Source organism: Anser cygnoides, chromosome 1, assembly GCF_040182565.1.
Source record: "Anser cygnoides isolate HZ-2024a breed goose chromosome 1, Taihu_goose_T2T_genome, whole genome shotgun sequence".
Taxonomy (NCBI): domain Eukaryota; kingdom Metazoa; phylum Chordata; class Aves; order Anseriformes; family Anatidae; genus Anser; species Anser cygnoides.
Genome location: NC_089873.1, coordinates 123,290,257 through 123,313,960, shown reverse-complemented (window position 1 = coordinate 123,313,960; position 23,704 = coordinate 123,290,257). Strand labels below are relative to the sequence as shown.

Below are 23,704 nucleotides of genomic sequence, written 5' to 3'. Positions count from 1 at the left end.
TTATCCTTTTAATACCTTTCTATATTTCTCTTCATTGTCTTGACTTACTGTATGACATCTAATATACAGAGAGACTTATAAAAAGATGACACTGGATTTAGAACTGCTAATAATTCTAACTATGCTTCGTAGACATAAAGTGAGAACTGCTCCTGGAATTAATAAATCCTTTATAATTACAAGGGATTTTACTCAGATACTCCTATCACAGGTTAAGATTTTTGTATCAATAACGCTGTGTACAAGTACAAAAGAATAACTAATAATAACTCAGAGTAAAGGTATATATCATTCTAGTGACAAAGAAATATATAAGCAATACCATGTTAGGTTTTCATCCAATGCTAGTGATAGTTGGTCAATATATTTTCAATTTTACAAAAATGCTTATAAAATAAATAGCAATTTTCCATACACTTTCTATTTTCAGTTAGGAGAAAGTATGGTTTGCAGCTTTAAAAGGTATTTCCACAAGAAGGAGAGTAGGAAACAATCACCAATAGTAAAACAAAAACTAAAGGATGTCATTGGAAATAACAATTTTTAGAAGTTACTTACGCCTGTCGGTCCCTGTACATCTTGTTAACTTTCTCCCATTGGAAGTTAAGCTGAGTCAGCTTGTCTTGTATATTTGCTGCTTCCCTTGGTGTAGCACTTTGCAAAGCTGGTATCTTCTTGCTGTGAATAATATCTATATGACCCTGCAGTCTCCCCAGGCGATCTTTAATGTTCTGTAATATCAAGATTTTAAAAAGAAAAACAAAACATCAGCTGTAAGAAAAAACATTGTTGATAAGCAAAAGAAAGTGGAGAAAAATGTACATTAAGCAACAGCCTGGATAATAATAACAATTTTACAATACAACCAAGGTAGTAATGACCAAATGCCCATCCTTTCTTTGAAGACATTATTAACTATAGCTGAGAAAGGTGACCGCTGGAGGGGAAGCAAAGTGCTGTTAATTCAGTAACTCATTAATTCCCCTACGACAAGGTTACAACTGTTTTAACCCCATTTCTTCTTAAGAAAGCAGAACAAAGTCCCATTTTACAGGCTCATGTTTAAGAGTGTTTTTTAATTATTTGCTGTTTAGGCTCCTCTTTTGTACTTGTTTCAGCAGATATTACACAGAAGTCAAAGTTACAGCATGAGAAAAGTAGCTTATCAGGTATCACTGTTTTTGCCTTTTGCTGGATATTCACAACCCAACATTTGCCATTCTTTAATTGGTCCTTTATTCCTATTAATACTCAGTTCTTTGTGTTTCAGAGTAAGACAAAATAGTCAACAGTATCCCTTCATAACTGCATAATGCCATCTGTTGGAAAACCAAGGAAGAAAAACTGAATTTACTTGGGGCCCTTAGCATCTTTATAGTGTATGAAAACATTAAAATTTTCATACTTTGTCAATGGCCATTCATTAGCCAACTATCAATCCACTCACTTCCATGACTGAATTACACAGATTTTCTGTATTTTTTCCTCTACAAACAATATGTAAATATGTTGTGCATTTTGTGAACTAGGTGGGGTTCAACATCTCTCTTTCTACTAAATCTTTTAAAATCATTTGAATGACTGAATTTGTTGGAAAACTCATTGCTAAGCAAAGGTATTGTCATAAACTGTGTACTGACTTCACTATAAAGCATTAAATGTAACAAGAAGTCATCACCAGAGACTTTCTTCTTGTGAATCTATATTTATGTAATGAAGTCCTTGAGCAGAGGATTTCATGATACATTTCAGTCTACCATGAACACAAGCACAGTTTGGTACTTCTATGATTTTCTTGTTCTTTACCAGAAAGAAGATACAAATATATTTTGGATCAACCAAAAACCACAAGTTACATAAGCTTACCTTTCAATCTCACATTATAAATACTAAAGCCAGAGAAACAACTGCTGGTTTTGAAGGAAAAACATGTCTTTTATACAATTTATACAGCTGTCATATCAATACTATGTTACAGTCCTGGTAACATACAACATATATAGCATTACCAGAAAGGAAACTCAAGCAAAATGAATGCTTCTGAAATGCGTGTTAATCATTCATTCTTTAAAACTTTTCATTTCTGTTTCTTCCAGGTGTCCTCCTCTGGCCTCAGTGCCACAAGGTATATGATACTTGTTTTAGGGGTTTTATTTTTCCTTCTATGGTATTTCTGTTTGGAAGTAAAATGCTCTTTCTTCCAGATTAGTCAAGATATCCATGTAAAGAAAGAACATGTCAAATCTGGTAATTTCCTTCAGCAAATCAAAAACATTTCCTCACTAAAATGAACTCCATTCTTTTGAGAAGCTCTGGGCATTGTTCCTTACAAAGCTGAACTTCCCATTATACATCTTGATGCATGAATAAAATGAAGGAAGGCATGAAAGGATTTAAATAGGTGCTTTGGATTGGTGACTGCATCAATCTGTCTCTAGTCTAAAGTTAGACTTCCTTTTTCTGAAGCTTGTAAAGTTAAGACTTCTCCTTCTTCATAATGAAAGGCTAAAAACTATGACAATTTAAGCATTTGAAACAATAATTTAGATGGTGCAAACAAAGCTCACCAAAATCTGGACAAAAGTAGACAAATCATCTGATATACCAGTGAGACACTAAAAGCCTCAGATGATTCTTGTGGTAGGTATACACAAATAGCAGTGCAAAAATTAATGTCTTCTTATTACATTGTAATAGTATCTAGCTGTTTCTTACCATTCCTGCTTTTTAATGAATTCTTAATACAGGGATGCACGTCTTGCTGCAATTGCTCCAAAACGAAAGGTATACTATCTGCATAAAAATCTACAGCCATATCCAACTCTTCTCCAACCATTTCTTCTAGCTCCCTAGATTTCCAATGCCATTACCTCTAACTCTTCTATGGTGTCTCTTATTTCTTCCAAAATACATATGCTTCACATTGTATATTGAGAACTTATAGCTAGGAACTTATCAGACCAACTGACGAGTTATTCTTAAGTCTTGCTTAACACAGAAATATTCTTCAGTTGCTGCGCACAGCTCTGCAGCAACTTTGGCCATTAGATAAGGGAGAATTCTGATTTGACAGAGTTATGAGAGGTACAAATTACCAGTCTGTGGGTGAGCTCTTTCACACTACCAGCACTTTCAAAAGGAGGCAGGGATCAATGGATGTTGGGTTATTTCACAGTAAGAGGGAAAAAAAAAAAAAAAGAGAGAGAAAGTTATAATCACTGTTTAACAATCTGTTAGTCTGGTGCAACCCTGTAGCTGGAATCTGATAGCTCTATTTCACCATGCAGAAAAATATCAGACTTGGATTTCCCTTGTTAATGAAGAACAGGCATCAGATTTGAAGTAGTATGGGAGAGATTTTGTAGGTTATAATGTAAAAGAAATAGAAGAAAAAAGACCATTAGTATGAATGGGATCTTCCTTAACCCATTGCCATTCTGGTTATTGCAAATGAATCTATCTAAAGAGTCCCTCAGCCATTTTCTCAGAAGGTTTCTGACAGATATGGAAAGTCTGCACTGATTTTTGTTGTTGTTGTTGTTTTATCTCCATGGGCTGTAAAGGATAAGAATGCTGTAGTTATTGAGGTACAACAGATATCCAGTGTAAGCACACACCATTCGGTGGAGTTATCAAAAAGAAAATAAAAGCTGTACTAAGCATTTACAAGCACATATCCCATCACGTTGTTATGCCTTCCCTGTATTTCCACTCAAAGTTACGTCTCAGGCATATAGCTTGGGTTTGGTAATACAAATGAAGAACAAAGTTGTCTTTCCTTAGTTTCTCCTAGAGAAGGAACCACAGCTACAAAATTCAGTTCTGGAAAACAATATATATATATATATATATATGCAGGCTTTCATCTGTTTTAAGTACAACTAAAAAAAAAAAAATCTTCTTCAGTGTCCTTCTATTCACCTATTCTGAAGGACAAGACCCCATTTATATATCAACATTGTACAAAAAGAATGAAATAGAGGTCTGATCCTGCAAAACCTTGCTGAACTGTACAAGCTGAAGTCCAGAGCACATTCTTCTAACAGCACCTTTTACAGCTAGAAAAAAAGTGCTGTTTTGTAATAGTTTGGGTTGTCTCTGTTTATAATATTCTAAAGGCTACAAACTTCCAATTAATACATTTTAAAAAGGTTCTTTTATCTTCTATGATAAAAAGAAAGAGTCTATCAATGACAAATTATAACAATTTAAATGTAGTTTAAAGGTTATTTTTAATTATGAAAACTTGACACCAAGGTTTTATTTTCTCTTTAAGGTTTTCTAGTATTATCAAATAGAAACTGTGGGGGTGTATTCTTTTCTGCGTTTGTGGTTTTAATAGTTCTGTTTCAGAAATAATGACACTTGAACTTTAGATCCTGGATATAATGCTCACTTAATGCAAAATTAAAGACCACATCCATGTTTTGTATGTTAGAAACATTTTCTTTTTTTTCTACGTTTTAATGGAATTCACTTTTTAAATATTTTACACACTTTTACTGATATATATTGGTTTAATTTTAAATATTCTAAAATTCCTGAATGAAGTCAATCATGAAACGAACAGTGCTATGCTTAAAGTACAGTGAAAGCAAATACAAATTAAGTTAGATGCACAAAATAAATTAAAGTGTAAATAGACAGAGGTGTGAGGAACCTGGTACCTACTATTTCTAGTCATTATTCCAACATATGATCTTTGGGAAAACTTACCAGCTCTAAACATGTTAACTTGCATGCTTTTTGCACAAAGTTGATAATAAAAGAATCAGTAGCAAACAGTAAAGAACAGTAATTGAACTCACCTAATATATTTCAATAAAAAACAAAACAAACCAGAATTAAGTATGAAAAAGGTGTTCAAAACATAATATGAACATCTGATAATGTTCAGAAAGGCTATAAAATGTCAATTTAAAACTTAATACGCTTAATGAGATATGGAAACAACGTCAGCAGGTCCTACTCAAAAAAAGTAGGATTTTTTTTCTTTTAAATACTATGACAAGACATAAATTGCTAGTAAATAAAAAGTTAAAGGTTTACAGTGACAGCAGATTTTTTCGCATTACTGTTATTCCCAAAGCAATGAAATTCTATACAATTTGAATTACATTCTTTTTGTTTGGATATGTTGTCTTCTGTCATGTGTTTTCTCTCTGACTCATAAAACATGACATTCAGACAGTAAGACATTTATGATTCACTATTAAATATCTAGAATTGTTATTTTTCTGGCATAGGAATTTAAGTAATGGACCAAGAAATCTATGTTTAGATATATCATGTAGCTGACCAAAAAAAAATTATAAATATAAAGTTAAAAAAAAAATAAAGCTTAGGATTCCACATATTCCTAATGCAGAAAAGTCAAAAACCCAGAAGTTTGGAATGTCAGTATTTACATGTCCTGACCTTTCACTTCCATTTACTTCCCTACTCAGAAACCATACCCTGAAGCAAACACCAGGAAAAAAAGCCTGAGTCCCATAAACCCAGATGGAGCATGCTGAGGTTCTGTGACTATATTGTGCACATATAATTAGATTATTGCTGGGAGCTGTGGGAGACCTTACTAAACTGCAAGGTGCTGATCTTTAATAGAGATTATGAAAATAATGATTTCGTGGAGGTGATATTAAATTGGACATTAATTTCATTGTGATGGTAAAAAGCATAACATGGCACAAAAATTACAATGTGTCAAATTTCACGTCCCTGGGAAATGACAGTTAAAAACACTATACCTAGTGAAGGTTTTTGGTTAAACTTGAAAAGCAACGTTGTGTTTTGTTTGTTTGTTTGTTTTTGGTTTTGTTTTTCCTCACTATTCATGATTCCCAGAATGTAATAAATATGTTTCTTGAGATCTATAAAAATGAAACAGCAGAAATGCAAGAGAGACATTCAGCAAAGGAAATTGCAGCCCTGTTGATTGAAATATACTGTAATTTCAAATCTTTGTGTATTATATAGGGAATATCACACAACTTCTGTAACAATGCAGTATAAAAACCCTGATATCAAGTAATTCAAAATCAATTTCCTTTCACAAACAATATATTACTCATAGTATAAAAAAATACCGTTATGTCACTATAATAAAAAAAAAACAAACTTTGAAGAATGACCTCCCATACCTTTTCTTCCACTATACTCCTTGTCACCAATTATTGTTGCCTCCATACACATCCTATCAATTTAGTTTCTTCTCATGTACATCTTGTTTACATGGCTCTGACCTCTATTTTTAAATTCTCAGAATCTTTACTCATTATTTTATATACTTTCAAACTATTTAATACACTTTTAAAATTAAACACAACATACACAGCCAAGCTGTATTACTTATTGAGAAACTGGTCCATTCTGAATACCATATTCTAGCTCTTATTACAGAACACAAGTTGCCTTCTGGACAATTAAACACTGAGAAAATATTCTGAACCTATAATTCAGTTCGCCAATCTTACATATCACCATTTTTCCTGTCATTGCTCTGCATGATTGCTTAGCTGCATTTTTTAGAAAGTTAATTTGTTTTAGTTTTTAACCAAACTAAATTCTTGTGTTCATTTTTGTTCCCAATTTACTGCACACTCTTTCCTTTCTCAACATTTAATAACTGCATCAAACAATGGTAGTTTTCATGAAGGTTTTGAGTGTTATCCTGGTAGAAACTGTCTTCTATGCAGAAATTTCACATACAATAAAGTTGTGGCACAGAAGCATGCAGCTACTATGCAGAAGACTAGGCAGAAGCATTTAGACCACAAAAGCTATTGTAAATTGTCTTCATGGACAGTCGGAGCTGAACTGAAGCTCTTCCCAGCCTTCTAATGTACATCTTATATGTTCATCAACTTAACTTCTAACTCTGTGGCTCCTCATTTTTCTTAACAAAGAAACTTTAAAAATATCTGCATAAACTATACCTACTGATTCCTTTTTGTTCAGCATTTATGAATTCTTCTGATTCTACTAATGGAGGATTTTTACACTTTTTTTTTCTTTTATAGGAACAAAACAAATCAAACACATGAAAGACTCAAACCATCTCACATCTAGTTAATATGTTTTGGAAATCTCTAATAATGAATTTCATACAATCATAGAGTGGTTTGGGTTGGAAGCAAGACCTTAAAGATCATCTAATTCTGATGACCTTAAAGATCACCTAATTCCACCTCCCACTAGATCAGGTTGCTCAAAGCCCTGTTGCCCCATTCAACCTGGCCTAGAACACTTCCAGGGATGGGATTCAAATTGATTCAAATTCAGTATATTTGAACCATCAGCATAACAGAGTGTACTGGTATATTAGTAGTAATACTACTATTAAGTAATAAGAAGATACTGGTAATTAAAAAAAAATCATTTTATCCAACAAAATCCAGAAATATTTACAATAAATAAATAAATAAATTTAGGATGAAATCTGAATGCCTCTGTAAGTGACAAAATGTGGTTGTCATTTTATAACCAATTAAAGCAATTAGGCTGTATTTACTATTTTGTAAATCACAGAAATCAAAATCCTTATGAAAATCTGACATCAATGCTCTGAAATAATTGCATACAAACAAGCAAACAAAAATACCCTAGGTTCCTAAAGCTCTGTGGCTGTAAATACTAAAACATATTACACTGCCAAAAAAGGAAAAGGAATGTTCCGTAGGGCCTCTTTATTACTAGTAACTTGAATCCATATGTCCTGAGAAATGTGACTTACATTTAGCAAACTAGAGGAAATACTTAAACCAAAATGAGAATGGCAGAAGCCTTGTCTTTGGGATGATTCACACTAAGGAAAATGTATCCTCCCTTGGCAGCAATCTATCACCAAGAGCAAAAGGTAGCTGGACCTGTGGCATTACTCAACAAACAACATTTGACTTTCCCAGCATAAGATCTTGCACTCAGTGTTCCTTACTCTACCTAAATCTTGGTTTTATATTCTCAGGCCATGGATAATTAAGGTATTCAATGTTAGTAAACTGAGTATAAGATATATCAGGGGATAAAACTATCAAATATCTCCAAATCTTCCCAAATTATATCCCTTGAATATAATGGAGGCATCATCATCACAAAAACACATCCACAACTAAAATTTTAATGAGCAGGGAAAAATGTAATTAAATGTTAACATCTGCCAGGCTGCACTTAGGCAGTCAAGTTAACTGGCCTTCTTCTCAGTAAGTCTGAATATCAGCTAATCTCATCACCCCAAGAAGCACTTACTGTGTTTGACATGTTAAAGTAAATAAATGAAAAGTAATGTGCCTATGTATATTGAAATTGTATACATATATATATATTAACCAAGTAGATCAATTTTGTAAACATTAAAAATAGAGTAAATGCATTTATTCACTTTAGAATTGATAAATGGCATATTCCTTTATGTTCAGAATTAGTAGCCTATGGAGAGGCATATAATTTCTGATTTATATGTCAGATTTGTGCTTTTGTTTAAAGCAGAGCTGCTATAGACAAAGAAAGATAATACAGCTGACCTTCTGTAACAGAAATCCACAATTGAATGACATAAGGTGGTTCAAAAAAAAAAAAAAAAGAGATCATGTGTGTCTGCACAAACCCATGTATCTCACACACATACCCCATCTATCATTCATGTTCAGGAGAATAGCTCCAAGCAGTTAGTTATCAAAAATGCCTTGGGAGACTTTGTAATATGGTTAAGATAAGTGCACAAAGCTTTAATTTTTAAGAAAAAAAAAAAAAGATTATAGAAAATCATTAGCAGCTGAAGTGACAGTAGCCTTTGGGGAATGATCCATCTCATTGCTCTTGAAAACAGAAATCTAGGGACTCAACTCCAGTTCATTTTCACTACCTGAAATTTGCCTTTATCTGACAGGTAAAGACAACTTTCTGTAAAAATCCAGCTCCTTGGTAGTTCGCACACAAAGCAGCCACCAGCATTGTTTTACTGACATATAGTTAGACAGTACATTTGATTACACACAGTTCTAAGATACAGTTAATTGCAGAGTTGCAGCAGAAAACTGCAACTGCATGAATGTCATGTTCGCAGATGTATCTTGAGAAGAGTCTCCTCGGACACACCAAATATGGATTTCAATATGCAAAAATTCAAATTTACTTTTGGCAATCCGAACATAAATAGAACAATGCTTTACAATTATACAAGTAGCAGATTTTTTTGATATGTGGTGGTTTTGTACTAATTCCAAAAACAGCAATAGCACAATTGATAGTAATCATGAATGACTGGAAAATTCCACAAATTACTTATAATATTAAAATCAGATATGGGTATTATTTCTTTAATAAACTATATTGAAAAGGGGATTATTTTGGCTGTCAGAATCATGGATGCATAATGTTTACATTAAATCGCTGTATCCTGAAATAAGCCACAGTAGGAATCTGTTCAAAAAAGAGCTCTGTCAGCAGATGAATGGTTATAATTACCACACAAAGGCAAAAAGAGGAGAAAAAAATATATATCAGAGCATGAAAATACCTATATTTAAGAAACAACAGCAACAAACAACCCAATTTTTAACTAACTAAATAAAGAGTTGACTCAAAATACACATGAGAATGAACTAGAACAAGAACTATTACAATGATTATGCAAGGAGTTACATACATAAGAAACCTCTTTCTCAAAGAACCAGATGGCTTTCCATATTAAAACTATTACATAATTTTAAAATATTATAGCTAAATGTAGAATCATATTTTACAATACAATGTTCCTGCCAAAATTAAGAAGATTAAAAAAAACAAACAACAGCCTGGTAAGTATAGGCCTTACTGCAGATTTGCAATGTTAACTATGTTGAGTAAGTAGCCTCATAAAATAAGCGTTTTGAATTCACAGTTAACATAGTTAAGTAATGAATAGGCATGACTATACTGTGACTATAACAGCAATTCTTAATATGAAATTCTACTAAACAGTTTCTCACATATAGCTATAAATGCAAATTAGATTTCCTAAGTTCCAGATAGACCGTTTCATGTTAGTGCACTCATTTTTGCTATGTGTTAGTAAACAGAAGTAGGTTTGAGATTTAATTCTGAAGTTAATAAATTTCTTTATTTCAGTGTACACATATCACACTAAATAATCTGGAATTTGTACAAGTTTACACGAGATCATCACCACACAGGAAACCTCTAGTGTAGTAAAAGTAATGTAACTTATTTTCTAGAACCAGATAACTTGAATAAACGCAAATTTGTATTTTCATTTCACTTTCAGGGAGCATTTGGAACATCCAGTGCCAGTACGGATAATTAGCTAAACTCTTTGAGCTGTCTCCCCTTTGAAGGTATTTTATCCTTGCACTTGATCATGTCTTGAAATCTATTGTAATTACAATCAATGCTATATGCGGAAATCAGAGATTATGAACATAGAAATAGCATGAAATTCCAGAAAGTTATATTGTTAAAAAAAAAAAAAAAAAGTCTTGCTTCCAAATTGAAATGAAACATCACCATTGATAGCAGACAAAAATACCATAATGTTTGTGCCTGTAGCAAAACTTGTCCTATTTTAGGAGCATCTCATTAAGTCCAATATATTAATCTTTCAATCTATGAACTGTGATTTCCCATATGATCAAGTGGAGTTTCATCTCTGACAGAACTGTAATATTTAAATTGTTTCTTAAATAATGTAAATACAGTGATGAACAAGTATGTTAGGTATGTATGTATTAGGACGTACATAACAGACCTTTAATAGGATAATAGAAACATTGCAATTGCTGACTTTATGAGATAAGGAGACAAGACCTGGTTTCTCTATTTCTCCCACTCACTAAAACTTGCTATGAAAAGAACATTCCTAGAAGCTGGTTTCAGCAGATTTACTAAATATGCCCATAAAACCATTACAATTTACTAAATGTTAGCAGTTACAAGATTTTGGCTACAAATAATCATATTTTGCTATTTTACATCTCTTTGACATAAAAAGTCAGTATTAGAATTATCTTTGACAAATAATAAAAGCATTTTTTAATTTGTATTTGATGTTTGTCCTATTAGATTTCAGGTTTAACTTGACTGATTTCAAGCAATCAGTTTTAAGTCTTACTATACACATTTACTTTGCAGAAAAATGTTCAAAGCAGTTAACACTGAAAGGTTCTTGTAAATAAACCTATTTTTCCTTTTAAGGATTAATTAAAATGGATCATTTCTGAATGGGAGTGAAAAAAAATCACAGTTAAAACACAGAGCTATTCGTGACAGCTTTGTAATTTGATTCATGCAAATCTGTCAGGGATAAAAATCAACTACAATTTAATTTCAAACCTTTTCCAAACAACTGCTGAACAATTTATGCACTACTTTTCTATTTTTACTGCAAGATAATGACAATGATGAATACTTTTACTTGGAAATAAATATTCATTAAGCAGGCTCAGATCAAAACTATACCCTTCCAAAAGCCCACAAATGTGTAAGAACCATTTGCCTTTTCTAAGAGATTTATTTAGGAGAAAGATGGAAATGTTCCCACAAATGCATCTCGTAACAATTTAATAGTTCAGTTAAATTAAACCTATGACAATACTTCTAACCTCAGTAATCAATATTATTAAAGTTGGTGTCAACCCTAATAATACCTAATATATGTGGGTAAACAACAGATTACTTATGGATGTAAATCAGATAAAGGTGGCTCAAATGTAAAGCATTAAAAAGCACTAATCTGAAGTCAATTGCCAGTAAATTGCTTGATGTAGGTCACTGTATTTCCAGCTCATCTAGTAATGAACATAACGAGTTTATAGACAAGGACCAAGTGGTAGCTTATGAGGTATGATTTACATGTTCTATGACTTTTTCTTTTTTTTGGGTGCATGAGTCATTCTATTGAGAGTAATTATTTTAAATGAAGAATGACAATAACATTGGCAGATTGTATGCTCTAGAAATTAACTTGGGGCAGTCAATACTCGTAACCCCCTTAATCTACTGGTACTAAATCAGAAGACGTAAAAGGAATAGTCTGCTGTTACTTCACACCGTCCTATTATCAGTTATATTGTTTCCCTTGCTCCAATATTTCACTGCTATGCTTCACTGGATGAGCTATACTGTCTAGGCTAGGGAACTGAAAACACCTTAATTTTTGAGAATTAATAAGCATAACTATATCTGTGTGCATGTTCATGTATACACACACAGATGCGTAAAATGTATAGGATTTATAGAGATATCTATACAAAAACTATAAATGGGCACTTCGAATGTCCTTACCAAAGCCCCTATTCCAATTCTTCCTAAAAGCTTCTTTCAGACACGACTGTGGAAAAATTCTAGCCTCTCTAGGCTAAAGTTTCCTTTTGTTAAAAACTTTCCTTCCCCAAAATTATCACAGAAAAATGGAAATGTGGTCTCTTCATGCTGGATGACAATTTGAAATTTCTGTAAATATATGCAGAAGTTGAGCATGATTTTTTTACAAGGCTTCACTCACAAGCATTATTCTGCTGAAGCAGATAACTCATTCACCTACTTAGGCTTACAACTTTAATCTTGTTCTCATCTTAAGCCATTCTGTGTTGGAAAAATTCCACCAATTTCAAGGGATTTCACTTTTACAAGTAATGAAGAAACTAGGCAGTAATATTTAAAGTTATATTAACAATACTGAATTAGCTTTTTCTTAACTACAATAGCTATCTACTGGCCAGTATTTTCTGTCTGGTTAATTAAACTCTTAACAATTGCACAGAATATATCCCCAGTTAGACTGCAAGCTTTTGTAGTCTAGCATGCAATGAAACAGCTGAATTTTACTTGGTTTTGCTTCTTTTTCAAAGAAAAAATAAAGCTGACTAAGATTGGGTGTGGACAGGTTTCAAGCACTTACTAATTACTTTAAATTAAAAACACACACACAAAAAAAAAAGAAAAAGAAAAAAGAAAAACAACACTTGAACTACAAATTTACAATTTTAAATATATAACTGTCTCTGTCTGTCCTTTGTTCCACTCCTTCACTCAGGGCCATGCTTTGAAGATACCTTAATGCTACTGCTTTTCTTACAAATGAAACAGATCAAAATAAATTAATCCACCAGTGTCCTTACATTTCATACCAATGTGTTTTCACTTATAAACATCCATATATGCACACATCACAGAGGGGCTGAGTACTTATAAAAGGATATATATAAGAGTGAGCACAGGCTACCAATATACAGAAGCCTCCACATCACAGAAACGTACCACTGTAAAGAAAATTGTCTTACCTTGAGACACTCTTCTTGTCTCAAGAGATCCTCATAATCCTTAACCTGCAGAACAGGAGAATTAAGGCGTTCTTCTACTTCAGACAAGGCTTGCAGAAGCTGAAGGATCTCTGCCAGGTATGTAGAAGGCACATAAGTGGTTTCCACAGTCATACTTTCAGTCATCACAAAAGTTGTATCTTCATGAACTGTTTGCTAGTATAGATATACAACAAAATGCTTCCTTTAGTTTCTCAACACTACACAAATTTATAATTTAATGCAATTTCCAGTTCACAATTAAGAACCAATTAAAATAATTTATAAAGCCAAGAGAAGGAATTATTTGAGTTTTTTTTACATAGATCACTAACATTTCACTAGTTTGTTTGAAATAGCAGGTACTAAATTAATCCATGCAAAAGTATGCAATCTTTTCTTCTCTTGCTCTCTTTCCAAGGAAATGAAGATAGAAAACACAGAAGTTCTCTGAGATTATGGTATTACTAAGATTTAGTGCTAACTCTTTCATTTTAAATTTTCACACCTCTTTAAGAATCTGTCCTTCATTATAGAAATTCCATGCACGTAAAGTACTAAGTCATTTCAAAGTGTCAAATAAAATAATGACTCATATAATAGATATGCGTTCTTAAATAATATTCAACACAAAACTAGATCAACTAAGCACTTACAGCACTATACCTCTCTTCAAACAAGAAAGTATAGTACGGAATGTCATGATTTGAATGGTCTTAAATGAATCAAATTCCAAAAGAAAGGAAGTTCCAGCAATACACCACCTCAGGAAATTAAATCCCCCCCCCTTTTTTTTTTCAATCTGTAATCTGGACAAATATGAACTAGACGCCCTATTCTGAAAGCACATGCATACACCAAATGTAAAGAGATCCCAGAATATTTTGGTTCTGATACAATAGAGAATTGGTCTATAGCGTTTGGAAATATATAGACAAATAAGGTGACAAAACAGTAACAGTAAATTCTCTATATTTATGATTTGATGGGTTTGTGGATCATAGAAAAAAAATAAATAATAATACCAAAAAGTGTGCTTGGAGCTTCATTTATATAAGCTCCAAATAGACAATCACCTTCATCTCCATTAGAAAAGGTAAAAATTGAAAATATAAACTCTGATTTTGATAAGCATAGGCTATTATTTATTTGTTTTATCACAGCATATAGGATTTCTAATGTGGGACCAAGATTGATTGGGATTGATGCCTGCCTTCTCAAAACTATAAACTTTACTTGTTGAGGACCACAAAGAATTTTTACAAGCAATCATTGATAAACATTATCTTAAAAATCATATTACTTAGATGTTCCAGTCCTAATAGAGACGATAATGGATTTTGGAGTACTGTATGTGAAACACAATGGTCCATGGCCCTGGAAAGAACAGCCCTGTCCATCCTTTCATGGATTCTCCTCTCAGTTACCAGTCTTAGTCACTTCGTTCTTCAATTTTCTTTAAAGAGTCTTAATATATGCATTCACACACTCAAGATGATGTATGCATATCACAAATAAAGTCCATGAAGTTATCTCTAGACTTGTGTTATTCTGCCGCATTTTCTATGCAAATTTAATTGCTCTGCTTACATTCTTTTAACTAAATGACTGTCTCAGGACATCTGCTAACACTGAAAACTCTCTAATTAGCATTATATCACTACTATCATTTTTATTATTTAAAACAAATTGCTAAAAAATAAAATAAAATGCCTCCACTCATGTTTCATGAATAATGCTCGGCAAAAATAACAGTTTACCCCAGTTAACCCAAAGGAAAAAAAAAAGTTCTAATTGATTAGATAATGGGAGATTCTCAGCAGGCCACTGAGGCATACAGCGATAAATTTTCATTCCTCAAGACTGTGCTGGGACAATTCTACATGCAGCAAAGAACTTTAGATCCACACAATGAACAGTTTAACTACAATTTTGTTTTCCTTTTTTGACTGAGAAGACAGAATAATTATATTCACAGTTATTAAAAGCATGGTAAGGGTGCAAGGTTAGTTACTAAGGTTACATAAATATGTAAACTGTAAAAAATAACAATAAAAAATAATTAAATTCTACAATTGTATTTGCTTAATCCCTTTTTAACCTGAATTTAGCCTAACTCTGTATACATCTTGTATACATATAATAACTATTTACATAAAGTAAAATCTGTGCCTTCTTGCTCTAAATAATTATTGAAATCAGACAGAAATCAAGCAGAAATTTGATGTGTGAGCACTTCACAGAATATCATGTCTGATTAGTTACAGTAGCACCAAAACTGGGTTTCTTTCCACCACTGCTACAAACAAGTGATAGAAAAGCACTGCTCCAGGCAAAATTAGTTAAAATCTGAAGACGGGGTGGACTTTGTATGACCTATATGATCTACTCAACCCTCAAAATATGTGTTATATTTAACTCCACAAATGCTAATGAGCTGTATGCAGCCAAACTTTCATACTTCCATTTACAGAAAACTCAACATTGTTATTTCTGACAGCTGGACAATTACTGGTGTAGTTCTACAGGAAACATGACTCAGGAGATTTCTAATCCAACTGAGTCATTGATGTTTATATTACTAGTTAAACTGTAAATTACTGCAGCTAGATGAATAAATAGATGGATCGCTACATGAAAGAAGTCTACTAGAACCAGCCCTCATGTTTAGCAATATTATTTCATACTTTATTCTAAAGAAGTGTAACAATCCAAATTAACAATTTTTGAAACCTATTTAAATAAAAGATTTCAAAATGTGATAAAGCTGAAGAAGTGGGTGTTTCAAGACATCGCAGGAATTCCTTTCCTTCTGTCTTGCCTTCATCAATAGTGTACCAGAGCCCAGAATATGGCATTTTGCACTAAGGAATGAAGGATAGGCATTTGCAGAATTGCTAATTTTAATCAGAAAAGAAGGGATTTTTTTTTGGTTTGTCCATTGATTGCTGTAATTATCTTGAAGATACAACAGGCACAGTCCTTCCCTATATTCTGGACAAGCTATATTACCAGAAATGCACCACTGAAATTGAATTGTATACTAGCATTGCAATAAGAAAAAAATAATAACAATAAAAGAAAGGAGAACCACCTGGGAACCACCACTTTGAAAAATAATAACAACTCAATAAAGATGTATGTAATTGTTAATGCCAAAATGGTTAATGAGAAGCAAGGTAGTTAACATTTTATAAAGATTAAAGATAAGAAAAATATAAGAAATTTTAAGTTTTCTTAAATTAGAAAATTTAACTTTTTCAAGAATGATTTTAAATACACTGTATTGAATGAATTGGCAGAATACATAAGATAACTATTTAAAAATACCTGAAAATATTTGAAAACAGATAACATTTTAAAAAGAATATAATACAAATAAACATGAATGATGAGGGAAATGCTGTTGTAAATGGCTGTTTTCCATCATTATTTCTGCAAAATAACTTCTAATTGATGTTAATTTCTTTTGTATTTTTACACAATTATCAGTAATATACTGATGTGCAAAACATTTTGTCGTCTCTGAAAAAGCAGTTTCTTTTGGGTAAGGCTTAGCATTTCATACATTCCTTTTTACAAAATGTCATTATCAATAAGTTGAATTTTCTTCTCCATCATTAGCATGTTTTTAATCAAGGGATAGAATCTTTCCATATATGTGGCTCTATGTACATATGATAAATAAACAGATTTTATTGACAGATAAGTTCTACCTGGTGCAACACAAAGAAATAACTCAAAGAGCTGCACCCTACAAAAAAGACCAATATACAAAACAAAATGAAACAAAGAAAAAAAAACAAAAACAGGAATAAGGACATTTTTGCCAGCAAATCAATATCCCCACAAAAGAAGTATCTGTAATTACGGTTCCTTACCTCTATGATAATATTATCTTGTACTGTCACATTCAACTAGCCTTGGAGCTAGTTTATTTTCTATTAATACTGGAAAATCATGTGTGTATGTGTCTATGTACGTATGCATCTATCTGTCTGTCTGACTCTCACCATTTCACCCTTCTCAGCATACACATTTTGTTCCCTGTTTCTGCAAAGGGAACAAATCCCAATATCACTTCTGCTATTCCAACAGTTTATAGCCCCAAAGCCTCCAACTGTTCTACATTGACCTTGACAAGTGCTCTATTTTTGGTGTCTTCTCAGTATAGGCATCCAAATTAATAGCAACCTGAATGCACTGTGGTTTTAAGTTAATAATTTCACACAAACAGAATATGCAAGAGGAGTGAAGTAGTAAACTACTGTACCATTACACTACCCCTAGAAGCATCCTGATGAGAAGTTTGGGAAAAGACAAAGAAGCATGTGCTTCCTCCTGAAGTGAACTAATACTTAAGCATTCTTTACTAGTGACTAGTTGACTAGCTGCATGAGAGTGTAAAAAGTCAGTCATCTCTGAGGAATAAAGGTAGATATGCTGATCCGAAAAAAATGAAGCAGGTAGCAGACACCTTCTGGAAGAAGGCAGACATGCTTCCAAGAGTCCAATAAACTTCTCAACAGTTTATTGCTTTCTAGATCAAACTGTAAAGTACATGAGATTCACTAGCCCACAGTCAGCACCAATCTATCAGATAAAGATTTAAAAATGCAAAAGAGTGATCGAATGGTGTCAGAGATCAATAAAATCTCTTTCAAATATATATTTATATGTAAAGAAGCTTTTATACACTCATTTCTTTGCCGACTGTGAGAGATGATGTCAGCTGATGTTCAGAAAGATAAATTCTGTATCTTCATTACTGCTAGCACATCTTATCTGTGTGTATATATTTAAAAGGCAGATCAGAATGATACAGAGAATATGGAATTATTATTATAAGACTGGATGGCCTTAGTCAATCATAAACAAGTTATCCATCAGTACAAAAAAGTAGCATCTCTCTCAAGTACAGAAAATTTTTCATCCTCATTACAGGATTTAAAATGTATAGAATGTTTATGTAATTTCATAAAGTCAAGGCCCTAAAAGGCATTTGGCAGCATCAAAATATATTTAAAAAAATAAATAATAATTTTTTTACATTTTCAAGTAAGAGACTAACTACTATTTTCTCATGTGATTTTGCTACTTATGCATGATTGTAATCCATGAAGGCCTGCACAATACAATACTTAAAACATAGACTTTAATGACTGTATCCAACTTTATCAGTGACTTACATAAAAACTGAAACCTTAAAAATACATATGATTACATTCACCACAGTAGCCCCAAACTAAGAGTGAAATCTATGCTAATACCCAAGTACTAAAAGGTTTTTTGTTTGTTTTTCATTTTTTTAAGTAAATTAAGTGCCAGTGTTTCCAGGATTTGAGATTATGGGATAAGTATTTTGACTTACACTATATTCAGGAGTGCAAACAAGAAATGTTTGCTTATGAAACATTTCCTTAGACTGATATTGCTTAGTGAATTAATTGCAGGCTGAGGGATTTCAACAGAAGAGCAAATCAACTTTTTATTGACAGTCCAACACTGAAATGTGACGGAATTTAGTTTTGGAAAAATACTGTGTTTAAACCACTTATTTTTTTTTCTCTTGGAGTTTTCTTTCTGTATAGTACACAATTCAAAACAAAGAAAAGTCAAAAACCTGAAACCCAACCTGACTGATATCAGAAATATACAGATACAGTAACCAGGAATCTTTTTGCCCACTCCTCACTTCCATCAGCTCAGAGATCTGCATTCTGTTAGAATAGAAAGTCATTCATGGACAGAGAGTGATTTAGATCTTAACAAGACTTCACCATTCAGGCATATTTTACTGTCTGAGAAATGCTGCATTAATGCTTTTTTATTTTATGAGCTATAGATGAAAAGAAATAAAACCACTTAAAATGAAACTTCTTCATAACAACACTAATTTGAAAACATTTCAGAAAATTTTACATGCTAAAAATAGCAATAGAAAATTGCAGGATTTGATTTTGAAAACTATAATCAACATATATAGACCAGAGTGAATTTACTTTCACTGTTCTACTTTTGACCTTCCGAGTTTGAATGAAATGCTAAGTTTTTTTCCATAAGGAAAAGGTCTGTTCCCTGTTCTTCAAGGCTTAAGTTGTGGGATTTCTCCCCAAAAGTCTGATAGTCATCCTACACTCTGATGAGCTCTGTATGGTGGACTGGATAGATCCCTATGGTTACTTAGCTCAAAGACTTGGAAGAATTTTTATTCCACCCTCATTTCTTTTTGTACCCTTTGAAAGCATTATTTTTACATTGAGATGAAAGAGACAAAAGTTATAATGACTAATTTTCAACATTTAACCCAAAGTAATTAGTTATTATATTGGTGGTATTCACAGTTTTAACTTTGTTAACTTCGTGGTTTTTTTGTTTGTTTTGTTTTCTTTTTTTTTTCTTTTTTTCTCTCTCTCTCTCTTTTTTTTTTTTTTTCCCCCCCTCAAGGACATACATTTATAACTTAAAAACTATGATAAAGTATTTTGGTGCTGCAGTGAATCCTCTGTATTCTGCAAACCCTCAGGCCTTTAGAACCCACAAGATGTAAAATATCCTGTATGGAGAGGTAAAATGAACAGCTTTGGTAATCCCCTTTCCTTTTCCAGTTGCTTAACAGTGATTTTATTTTATTCTGGTTTAGATAATTGTGTCCATATCCGGACACGATCAGTACCTCACCTCAGGCTGAGGTACTGCTGCACATTGAACTCAGTTGCAGCTTATCTGAAAACTTACTCATTGACTAAAGACTTCCTAGCATTCACACAAAGGAGAGGCTAATGTGACTAGCACAAATTGGAAATTCTGTCATATTCTAAGTGCAGTTCTGCTATTGATTTTTAACCTTGACAACTTCTATCATTATCCATTTGTTAAGCAAAGAGAAATTAATTTCAAATGTGATGGGACTGGGACATAAGACTCAAATACTTTATTATTCTCTGTGACATAAACCAGGTCTTTTGGAAAATAAAAGAAAATGGAGTATGTGTGTGATACATACATAAGATAGATAATGTGTATCTTATGCCATATCTGCAATGCTACCATTCATGAAGAAAGACAAAATCTAATAGTATTATGGCCTAATTGACTGATTTGAATTACTGGGATTTAGAAAATGTCTTGTTGGAAATAAACTATGCATATATGTTAATTACTTCTGATAAAAACTGGATTATCACAATCCATTAATTGCAGTAGTTCAAAACTGAAAGTTTGTATGTAGTTTCATGTGACTTTAAAAAGGTATTTGTACCTTAAAATAAAATGGAATTAAAAAAAAAATAAAGACTATAATTCATAACCATTAAAACAACACTGCTCAGGCCATGTACAGTCCCTATCTGTGAGTCAAAAGACAGAGCCATTGTCTATTTAATACTTCACAAACAACTGGTTCCCAAATCACTCACAATTTGATATTAAATCTAGACAATGAAGCTTGTAATTTTTTTTTTTTTTTTAATTTAAGGAACCTCGACATATTACATTTGAATAAAAGCACATTTCAAAAATAATACATGATCCATTTTATATATATCTCAGCTGATTTTGCACCCATATGTTTATCTAAAAAAAGCTGCATGTTGGAACCATTTAATTTAATTCTTTTGTTGTATAGTAATGCACTAAGATGGAGATGATTTAATTACATAGCATTTTATAATTCTTACCCCTTTTCATGCATACGTCTGTCCACAGAAGAAATCAGTATCTTAATATCTTAATAATAGAAATCAGCAAATAAGTAAATGCTTAGGTACTCATGTTACATCTTGGAATGAAAACAAAAAATCAGAACACTACAACATCTACATCCTAGACTGGCTTTAAAACAGGTATTAAAAATATGTATTTAGTATCTTGTATGGTTTTACCTGGAAAAGATGTTTGGAAGCGATTATATATGTAAACCTTCAGCAGACAAAATGTATTTTAAAGTTTTTATACTCCAACTATAGAATAAATAAATCCATAGAGCTGTTAGCCATTTCTGCCATTCAAATTGTAATATTTTTCACAGTTGCAAAAATACATACATTATCAAGGAAATGTCATACTTTTTGAGGAATACTTAGGGAAGTATTTAATTGACACTTTAGAAAACTGAGTTCTTCTACACAGTCCTCTATATCCTTGTAACCATGACATGCAATTGTGACAGTGTCTGTGGGTTATTAAACCAGCAATATACACTCAAATTCTCCCACGCAGCAGGAACTAACCTTAAGAATGGAAGGAATTTCAAAATATTTTTCATCAAAACTGAATTTCAAAACTATTTTTCTAGGACAGTAATAAGCTACAGAGAAGAAACAATACAGATTGTGACAGAACAAGTTTCTACATGTTATGCTGGTGGGCAGCCTTCCTAGGATAAAATTTTGGTCAACATTAACTTAGTGTCTGACTTATTAAGACTGCAGAGGTGCCATGTTCACAACACAGCATGAAACTTTAGGGCTGTTTTGAATTTTATCTGTAACTCTGAGGACTGACCACTGAGGAACCAATATATATTAAATAAAGCACAGATATGTAAGAATGTAGCCCATTTGATGTCCAAATTGATGAATCCATTTTTAAATTCACTGTTGCTTTGTGATACTAATTTTGAAGATATTTATGATAACTACATGTCAGTTGTTTGTGGAGATAATTTAGAAAATAATCTAAAAATACCATTAAAGTACCACTATAGTGTAACAGCTATAGTGCTAACAGCTTCAAAAAGTGACATCCTAAGCCTTAAACAGTGCCACTTTCCAGATATGTTAAAAAGCATTACCTAATTATTTTCCTTATTTATTTCTTTACAGAAAAGGTAATGTAAATTTGTAGAGTTGAGATCATGCAGAATAATAAGTTTTTCATTTAGATTGATTTTTTAAAATAACATGCATGAAATTGCTGTCAATCCAGCACTAATTAAATATACCTACATAGATATTAAAAAATCATACTGCACATATAGAAATTTACTTTGACATGCACCTGTATGAATATACTCAGATACATCCATTAAAAAAGAAAAAAAAAGAGTAAGTGACATTGACATCCTTAATTGTTGACAGGAAATGAACATCATCTCTTAAAAAGATACTGTCACTTAGGGCCAGATCACTCTGCAGCAGGTCTTTCCCCTTATTATTTAATTCAATAGTACAACAGTCATTTTGACAGCAAATTCCTCACCATGTAATTTATTATGCTAATAAATTATGATATACCAGTGAAAATAAGATGGCAATTAACTGGTTTGTTTTTCCAATAGCTAAGTAATTATAAGGAAGGAAATATTATACAAGGATAATGCTATTTTGGCCAAAGAAAAATGAAAGGAGAGACAACTACGTTGTCACATGATTCCATAACCAAAGGCTGCTAGTCTTGTTTCCATCTCTACAATACAGAGAACAATAAGAAAAGACTGTGACATGGTTAAAACTATATTCTAATAACCACTTCATATAATTTAAAGACAGGATCCTAAGGCAACCTTAGACAAGTTGTGGCAAGACTTTTGCCATGTGATGAGTTAAAGATGTTGAGTTTCTCTTTCAAATTATGGAATGTAATTCAGATCACTTCATTGAAGATTATAAGATAATGAAAACAGAGAAAAACCTTTTCTGTAAAGTTCTGTCATCAACAAGAAAGTGTTTTTTTTTTTTTTTAACTTCACTCTATTAAAATACTGTAGATTTGCAGTGAAGATAGTGAATATTATACAGCATTAATAAACAAATAAGAGAGAAGAAAAAATCACTTCAGGAGAAAACTCAAAATACTGTAGCAGATTGTTCCACTTCTTACAGAAGAAGGGTATAGGTGACCTTCACTTACATTACCATGACACTGTAAGCATTCATCTTAGACACAGAGAAGGCAAAGTGCATTTCAAAATGAACCTTTAAAACTAGCTCCTCTTCAGCTACATCCAATACCTATATTCAGTGTACTTCCTCTAGCTTTCTTGCCAGAATCCTAAATTAGACATAAAACTAGAAGTATTTGAAATAGAATTAAATTATTTTAAATGAATTTTCTAATAGTAATGTTTACAAATTTCCATGTTGATGGATGCTATAAAACTCGTGTAAACAGCTGTGATTCTCTTCCCAAAGATTCTCATTCATCCTCACTCCTCTCATCCCACAGTCAAAAAAGGCCAGTGTTTAGCTGCACTGTGTAAAGCTATTTGTTTAAACAGCTGCTACTGGAAATGTCAGAGAGGTGCAATGGTGTCACAGGATCACCTCTGTCCTGTCCTTGAGACCTCCAATGCACAAACATGAAACAGAAACTGTATTCTAATCCATCACTATAGAGTTCTTTTTTTCCAGTAGGTATTTTCCTGTTTTGCTTTTCTAATACTCTTCATTTCATCCTCTCCCCAACTC

At 32.4% G+C, this 23,704-nt stretch overlaps 1 protein-coding gene across 21 annotated transcripts in view; it reads right to left on the bottom strand.

The window, feature by feature from the left end:
* The window catches only part of DMD (dystrophin), a 1,239,454-nt gene that overhangs the window by 619,713 nt on the left and 596,037 nt on the right, over positions 1–23,704 (bottom strand). For all 21 annotated transcript variants that reach the window (XM_066990426.1, XM_066990443.1, XM_066990448.1 and 18 more), the window contains 2 exons: positions 13,278–13,472; positions 559–731 (listed from right to left, as the gene is read on the bottom strand). In XM_066990426.1, coding sequence (XP_066846527.1) covers positions 559–731; positions 13,278–13,472 — 368 coding nt within the window. The remainder of the gene's footprint in view (positions 1–558; positions 732–13,277; positions 13,473–23,704) is intronic.